Below are 8,924 nucleotides of genomic sequence, written 5' to 3' on the forward strand. Positions count from 1 at the left end.
CTGGGGTAATCGGGATGGGTGTGTCAGAGGCAGTGCGATTGGCACAGGATAGAGCAGGGTTTAGGGCTGTTGTACATAGGGTCGCTATGAGTCACAAGCAACTCGACGGCACATAACAACAACCACAATAACAACAGCAACAGGTTAAACTTCTGGAAATACAGAGCAAGAACTTTTTCCTTGGAGACTAGCTGTGGGTGAACTTGGCAAAGAACTTGACTCCTGAGCACTGGGATGTCCTTCTTAGTCCCCAGAAGAGCCTGTAGGCTCAGAGTAACTGCTGACAGATGCTTCTGCTGCCTTCTAATTTAGTGACTTATTTATATATTCCAGTTGCAGACATCAACCCTAGAAGACTGTGTGTGAATTAGTGCAGACCCTGCATACTACACAGAGTTCTCAGGGACTGGTTCTTTGGAACAGATCTCTTGTCCCTTCTGAGGATTCTTCCTTTAGCCACAGAGCTTTTGTTTAGCTGAGTTCTTGGGTGATGTGACATGTTAGTAGCTTGACTGCTGTCTCAATGTTGTATATTTTGGTTTGCCCAAAGTCATCTTGGAAGAAAAGTCAGTGATTCCCCTCAGGAAGATCTCACCCATTGTCCTTCCCTCAAGATTTTGGATGCTTCGGAGTAGAATGGGTAGAAATAAACTCAGCAACATAACAATCAAATGGTACAATCAAACGTCTGAGGCATCACTACTATCACTGGTTGCATTTGCATCAAAGAAAAAGAGAAGTGTCAGATAGCTTGACAGGATCGTTTTATTTGTTTATTTATAAAATTAGAGCAAACTTAATTCAGTTTCAAATACTGTGATTCACCAAAGTGAAAGGTGAAATTTGGATGATGAAAGCAAGGAGTTTTAACATGATTAGTAAGGAAAGATCCTTTTGAATAGACAGTAACTATGAATAGAAAGAATGTGAATTGTTAAGATTCTTTTAATAAATCACAAGGTAGAAAGATGGCTTCCCTAAAAAGTGAAAATGAAATTCCAGTAAACAGTAAAAAAGTAATAAAAGATTAAAAGGGGATTAAGTGAATTTTTTAAAAATAACATTTTTATTTTATACCGGTTTATTTACAAAGTTTATATACATTGTTTTTCACATGGGATCTTTCCCCTTTCCTATACCCATCCCTTACTCCACCCATCAAATTGTGTGACCCTATGATTAACGCATACCCACCCATTCTCTCCAAACCTCCACCCATCCTCAGCCTTCTGTTCCCCCCTCCCCCTTGGATCCTCATACATGTTCTACAGTAATGGTCTTATATTTGTCCTTATGAGACTGAATTAGTTCACAAAGCATAATGATCTCCAGTCCCTTTCAAGTTAGGTAGTGAATTACAAAATCATTGCTCCTGTGTGCTGCGTAGTATTCCATCTGGACAATGCACCATGATTTCTCAATCCATTCCATTGTGGTTGGACATTTGGGCTATTTTCATGTTCTTGTGATGGTGAATAACGCTTCTATGAACATTGGTGTACATTAAATGAGCTTTTAATCAACAGAGAAGAGTATGGAAAAATCCAATTTTTAACTTTTATGTATAGGACCTCTATTAAGATAATTTCCCAGTTATTTTGTTTGTAAATTGGTTTATCATTCCCATGATCCTTCTCCACTTCCCCGTTATTTCAGTAGTGAAAAATTTTGGGGGTTTTTTTTTTTGGTTATTTTATCATACTGAAGGTTCATACATGAGGTATTTCTTTTTCTTCCTACCAATATGCTAACTCAGGAAGAAAGCACATTTTTCTGTTTGGCAGGATAATTCCAATTAGAAAAAAAAATAATGCAAGGTTTCATCTTTAATATCAGTCAAACAATTATTGAAGGTGATTTCAGGTAGTTTCTGAGCTATCCCAGAAAAGTAAGGACTCCCTTGCATGCTTATCATATTTCTGTGGGTCCCTCAGTCTTCTAAACAGTTAATGCAGTTACGGGCTAGCTAAAAGCTTGGTGACTTGAGGTTACCCAGAGACGTCTGGAAGAAAGGTCTGTTTTTGGATCTATAGCTGAAAAACCAGCCACTCAAAACCCTAACAAGTAGAGCTTCTATTCTGTCTGGCACACCTGTAGTGACTGTAGGTCAGAACTGACTTGATGGCAACTGGGAGCATATTTCTGGGTGCTCATAGTTCACAAGTTCAACTCCACCCATTACCGAAGTCTGACCCTCCATTGGGCTTTTCAGAGGCTATATATCTCATCAGATGTGATGCTCATCCTTCTCCCACAGAGCAGCTGGTGGGTCCAAACCACTTGCCTTTGGGTTGACAGCACAGCCCCTTACCCATTAGACCATCAGAGTTCCCTTAGCTCTCAAGTTAGTTAAAGCGGGGGGAGGGGGAGGAACATAAAACAAACAGTACCTGATCCTGGTCTTGACACTGCTGTATTAGCTGGGCAGAGGGGGGGGGAATAGAATACCCTATTGAAGAAAATGTATTGTCAAAGATCTATCCAAATGGGTAAAAAGTAAGGATGTCAGTTTAAAGACGAAGGCACACTGATCTTTGCCTATACTATGGTATTTGCAACTGCTTCCTATACATCTGATAGTTGGACAGTGAATAAGGATAACAAAAGAAATATTGATGCCTTTAAACTGTGATATTGGAGAAGAAGATTGAATATTTTACGTACAGCCAAAGGAACAAACCAATCTGCCTTGGAGGTGTCCTGAGTGGCAGGGTTGGTGAAAGTGGGCCTCACATAGGTGGGCACATGGTCAGGAGGGGTAAATCCTTCAAAAAGATGTCATGCTGGAGAAAGCAGGGGTCAGAAAAAAGAAGGTCCTCAACAAGACAGACTGACATAGTGAGAGTGACCATGGACTTGAGCATCCCAGAGATCACGAGGACGGCCTAGCGTAGGGCAAAGTTCAAATCCTGTTGATCATATGAGTTATACTTGACAGATGGCACCTCAAAACTATGACGGAAGAAAGAACCAACCTCATTTTTTATTGCACCACCGTGAACAGCCTTCCATGCCCATGGACACGCAGCCCGAGGGCTTTCCAAACCAGAGATATTTATTCAGTGCAAATTTTAAATAGCCATCTTGAATTCAGACATTAGGTACTCGTTGTTGTTGTTGTTAGATGCCGTCGAGTCGTAAACGACTCATAGCGACCCTATGAACAGAAGACCTGAGCACTGTTCGTACATAGGGTTTCCGGAGGCAAGCTATTTCGGAAGTGGATGCCGCTGCTGCTTCCAGGCTTGTTTTAATCCGGGAGTACCACCAACCACTGTCCACCATCGGTAACCGTTATCACATTTGGCACATCAGTGTCACAGTGTTTAGCATCACAGCAACCATGAGATACCTCTGTACAGCAATGCACAGACCAGTGCTATACCACTTAGAAGAATGTTTGACCAATTTGAACCAGGCCTGAGGCTGCAGATTAAAATCACTCACCTTGTGCTTGGTAGCATAACTTTCTGTCCACTAGGCCAACAGAGCTCTCTCTATGTTGTCATTGTTATTGTTGTTAGGTGCCATCAAGTTGTAGACAACTCATAGCAACCCTATGAATGAAAGGCCTGAGCACTGTTCATACAGTTTCCAGAGGCAAGCCATTTTGGAAGTGGAAGTACTCTTATGCATTACGAATCTAACTAGTTGGATTTCATTATTAAAAAAATAAAAAATTTATGAATGTTAGATTTGAAAAATTTGAGTATGAATTTTGGTTGGAGATAAATGAGGTAAAGAAGCAACAATTCATTTAATACAGTGTCCTCAAGAATGAACAGATTAAAAACCAAAATAACAACCAAAAACACCATTGCCGTGTAGTGGATTCCAATTCACAGTGACCCGGAGGGACGTGACAGAACTGTCCTGCAGGTTTTTCCATGGGACAAATCTTCATTTGATTCAGTCAGCTTTCTCCTGTTGGTGTCTGTTCAAACAACTGACCGGTTCAAACAGCTGAGTGCTTAACCACTGTGCCACCAGTGCTCAAAATGAGATTACAGAGTAAGGACGGAGGGAGCGCCCTTGTGACAGATTCCTCAAGTCCTGAGATCATGTGCAAACAAATTTAAGTTTGGGATTATTTTGTGAAATTAAAAAGACAAAAATAAACTTTCATTAAGATATTCTTTTTAAATCCAGCATTTCCCCCCTCCCTTAAAAGTTCCACTTTCTTTTCATACCAGTGTGGCAACTTGGTTTTGAAATGAAGTCACCTTCTCTGACCTTTTGGGCTTCTCCTTCAAAGAGGCTATTTTCTTCATGAGCTTCTAGTCCTGGCCAACTGTTACTATATTTCTATTTCTCATCTACTTAATATTTCCCCCTCAGCAATATCCAATTCTAAATATAAAGTTTCTTCTCTACACTCAATATAAAGTAAGAAAGAGGAAAGGCTGAGAATATTTTTAAAAATGAGGCAAAAGGATATTTTTTTTATAAGGATATTTTTGAGACATGAAATGCCACAACTCAAACCAGCCCTAATGCAGACAATTCTGATTCCGAAACGCCCTCCACTGGGTGTCTGAGGCTCGGAATCTTCAGAGGAGTCATCTGCTCATCACTCTTACTCTGTGGGTGTCTTTGTCATTCAGCAGCTGCTCGGGTGACAGCTTTGACCACAGCACAGCCACTGACTGAATTTATGGTCCTTGCCTTTCACTTTTACAATTTATTGCTTTATAATTAATGATCTGTATCAGCAAGTGCCTGGATTTTCCAACTCGTCCCTGCATTGAATTTGCAAAGAAAAGTGTCAGTATTAAATTGCTTTCTACCTAATCTTTTTTGTTTTCCCCCAAAGATTTTTTTCAGCCAGCAACTAGTACCCCCCCAAACTGGATCAAATGTATTACAAAAGGGTAATCACAATCATTAGCCTCAACAAAGAGACTTAATTCAGTCTATTAATGTCTATTGACCGGGCCATGCATCCCTGGCACGAGGCTCTGTCCTGGGGAAATGGGAAATGCTTTACCTCCTCTGTCAGTCCTGGTCTGTTCGTTACACAAAAAAGCTCCGCTTTCCCATTTTCAGCTTTTGGCTTTCTCTTCTCTTCTCTTCCTTTTCCCCTGGCTTTACACAGAGATGCTGGGACACAACTTAGCTCCAGGAATAGCTGAGAGTCCATGCTTTCAACCTAGTCTTAAGAATTATATTTCTATCCTCTTTGGAAACCTTCCCCAATCTCTGTAATCATAACCCCTTAAGAGCTAAGTGGTTTCGCTGCAAATAAAAATATATAGCTTTGTACAAGGTAAAGGAAGGAGGATATTTGATGTATATAATTTATAATCACAACAAGCATTACTTTGTTGAGCTACTAAGAATCTCTTTTATCTTGAAAGGAAGGCTTTGTAGGTAAAACTCAGCTCTGATATATAACCCATGCCTATGTATCTCTGTTGTGCTTAAGGTTGCTATGAATTGCAGGCAGTTTGATGGCACATAACAACAACAACAACAACAACATGTATCTCTTAGGTTAAGCTTTTAAAAAATTGACTAGGTGTTAATAGAAAAGTGGGCCATTTTCATGTTGGAAAACAGCCAGAACTGTCTCTATAGAATATACAGAAAAGTACCCAAGGAGAGGGATAGAACTGTTCTTTCTGTGCCATCACATAATTCTATTCCTGAATATTTCTTTTCCTCAGTGGTTATGGAAATATATTAAAATTTTGTTTTCCTATTGCAGAGACTTGCTCCGATTCATTTAATTGCTGAAATGAGCAAGCTAGGAATAGAAACATTTGCTCTGTACGGTTTCTGCATTAACAGCTCAGCGAACCCAGTCATGTGTTTTCCAAGGATGCTTTTTCCACCTGTGTGTAATGAGGCAGGAAGCATGTGTCCCCTGGCAACGCCTCCACACGTGCCCTTGCCTCCTGCAGACCATCCCCAGAGGCCTGGGTACTCACAGAGGCACAGTTTTCAGACTTGTCTTCCACGAATCCAATCTGGCAGGGCGTCCTCCGGTTCTGCAGCCAGTAGTCTGTGGATTCCAGGAGGCTGTTGCTGCAGAGCACCTGAGAGAAAGGAGAAACCGTGTTAAGTGTTGGCTGGCAGGCTGAGGGTGGTCTGTTTTAACAGGCTACTGTGTTCTGAGGAACCTGCCAGAGCTTTCTTTTCCTCAGATGATCTGGATAGGAAGGAAAGGAGGAAAACGCCAAAGAAACTTGCAGCATTACTCAGAAAAACAAAGTGAAACAAAAAGATATCCTTGCCATTGAGTCAATTTGGACCCACGGTGAGCCTCCCTCACGTTTCTGAAGCCATAAATATTTTCTTATGTATTTATTGTTCTTTGAGTGAAGCAAATTAATTTTTCATTCAATTACTCATGCATATTTTTCCATAACATTAAACACTCACAATGTAATCATATTTTTCACACTTGCATTCTGTAATTTTCACATCCATTCCTCCTTCTATGCCTTCATACGACTTCTTTTTCTTTAATGACAGGGTGCTAACAACCACCTTATTAAATATTTTTTTAATCCATCTCAATACAGGTCACTATCTGTTTGCTACTTTTTACCTTTCCTTTTGACTGCCCATCCTTTTCCCACGTCCCTTCCCTGGTAACCATTAATCTTTATGCCTATTTTTCGCCAAAGGAACAGCTGATGGATTTAAACTGCCAACCTTTTGGTTAGAAATCGGATACCTTATGCACAATGTCACCAGGGGTTCCTTCAATAACATTCTTTTTTTTTCCCTTCTTTTTTTAAAATTTATTTTTAATGAAAGTTTATAGAGACTTAGGGTTTCCAGTCATTCATTGTTGCACAGTAACATCATTCTTAAAAGACTCACTGCCAACGAGCCTTTCCTAGTTACCCAGACCCTCTGTTTAATGACCCCACTGGAATATGTAAAACAGTCAGTCAGGAAGTGGCTGCAGACACACACGTGGATGTTAGCACTGCTGTTTCTTCTCTCAGCAGATTTGAGAGTGTCAGTGTACATGAAGCTTTTGCATAATTTGCAATCAAGGGATTGTTTTGGAATAAGAACTGCCTAGTAATTGGCAACAGCAGTGAATATCAAACTTCATTTCCCTGTTACCAATCTTCCAGGCTGTGTAAATATTTTTAATTTTGAAAAACAGAGTTCTTTTTCTGTTGGTCAATATTGTTTCTGAGATGGTGATTCTTTACATCTGCCAAAGTACCTGTGACACTGGGTGACTTTTCAGATACCTTGGGTTCTTGTTGTGTACCGTCAAGTCAGACCAACCCATAGTTGACGCTCCAGTGGGTTTTCAGAGGCAGTTAATATGGGAGGAGATTGTCCATCCTTCTCCCACAGAGCAACTAGTGGATTTGAACTGTGTACCTTTGGGATGGCAGAGCAGCATCTTACCACGAGGCTACAAGTGCTCCCTAGTACCTTGGCTACTGTGCTGTTGTTGCTATTTTGTACTGTTGAGTTGAAATCAACCTATAGCAGACCCGCTAGTGAATTTTCAGAGATAATTGCGCAGGAGGAGATTGCTTATGCTTTTCTCACCTTAAAAATTAAAATGCAACTAGGAATAAGTAAATTACATTGAAATAGTAATTTTCCAACTAGAAACTGTTAGAGCAAAAAGAATTTGGACACATGACTTCTAGTTGTTGTTATCAGATGCTGTCAAGTCAAGTTCAAACCATAGTGACCATAGGAACAACAGATTTGAACCCTGTCCTATCCTGTGCCATTCTCACACTTCCTGATACACTAGAGCCCATTGAGACAGCCACAGTGTCAATCCACCAGGTCAAGGATCTTCTTCTCCTTAGTCTACCCTCTACCTTTCCGAGCATCACATCCCTCTTCAAGAAGTAGCCCCTCCTAGCAACATGCCTGAAGTGTGTGAGGTGAAGCTTTGCTATATTTGCCTCTAAAGTGAACTCTGGTTGCACCGTCTCCAAGATATATTTGTTTGTTCTCTTGGCCATCCAAGGGATGTGCAGCACTCTTCTTCCTCATCATAACTCAAAGGCATCAATTCTTCTTCTGTCATCTGTATTTATTGTCCAGATCTCAGATGCATAGCAAGTAATTGGAAAGACCATGGTCTGAATCAGATGCACCTTAGACTTCAAACTGACATCATTACTCCTTAATAATTTGGAGAGGTCCCTAAGTGTAGACTTTCCCAGTATAATATGTCTCCTGATTGCCTGACTGCCTATACCAAGGGTGTTAACTGTGGATCCAAGTGAGATAAATTTGTTAACAGTTTCAATCTTTTCTTCACCTATCATTATGCTACCTATCACTTCCGTGGTAAGAATATTTGTTTTCTTGACACTAAGATATGATCCATATTGAAGGTTGTATTATTTTTATCCTCTGCAATAAGTGCTTCACATCCTCTTCACTTTCAGAAGGCAACATTGTGTCATCTGCATGACACAGGTTATGACTCTTTCTCTGATCCTGATACCACATTCCTCTTCATAAAGTCCAACATCTCAAATAATATCCTCAGCAAAAGATTGAATAAATATATAGAAATGATACAATTCTGATGCGCTCCCTTCTCAATTTTAAATGATATAATGTTCCTTTGTTCTGTTTGCATGACAGCTTCCTGGTCTAGGTATCGGTTTTGGATGAGCATAATTAAGTGCTCTGGGATTCCCATTCTTTTAAATATTAGTCATAACTTGTTATGATCAACATAGGATTATAACTGAAAGGTAGGTAGTTTTGTTTTAATTAACAATCAAATAGAAGCTGTTTGTTTTTTAAAATTTAATTAGCATTTCGTTGTGGGCTGGAAGCCTCCTGTTTATACCAATTAGGATCTGATGGGTTGGTCTTTGTGATTAAAAGTTTGTTGGAAGGCAGTTTGGTGCTTCCTCAAAAGCTGAACATAGAAACTTCATATGACCCAGCTATTCCACTACTTGGAATAT

At 40.0% G+C, this 8,924-nt stretch overlaps 1 protein-coding gene across 1 annotated transcript in view; it reads right to left on the reverse strand.

Annotated features, from left to right (window-relative positions):
• SPHKAP (SPHK1 interactor, AKAP domain containing) overlaps positions 1-6,432 on the reverse strand; it is a 122,080-nt gene extending 115,648 nt beyond the window's left edge. The window contains exons 1-2 of the mRNA XM_006890326.1: positions 6,385-6,432; positions 5,931-6,071 (exon numbers count right to left, since the gene is read on the reverse strand). Coding sequence (XP_006890388.1) covers positions 5,931-6,071; positions 6,385-6,432 — 189 coding nt within the window. The remainder of the gene's footprint in view (positions 1-5,930; positions 6,072-6,384) is intronic.
• Between the last annotated feature and the right edge of the window lie 2,492 nt (positions 6,433-8,924).

This window comes from Elephantulus edwardii, unplaced genomic scaffold (assembly GCF_000299155.1).
Source record: "Elephantulus edwardii isolate Elephantulus edwardi_28Jun2011 unplaced genomic scaffold, EleEdw1.0 scaffold00087, whole genome shotgun sequence".
Classification (NCBI taxonomy): Eukaryota; Metazoa; Chordata; class Mammalia; order Macroscelidea; family Macroscelididae; genus Elephantulus; species Elephantulus edwardii.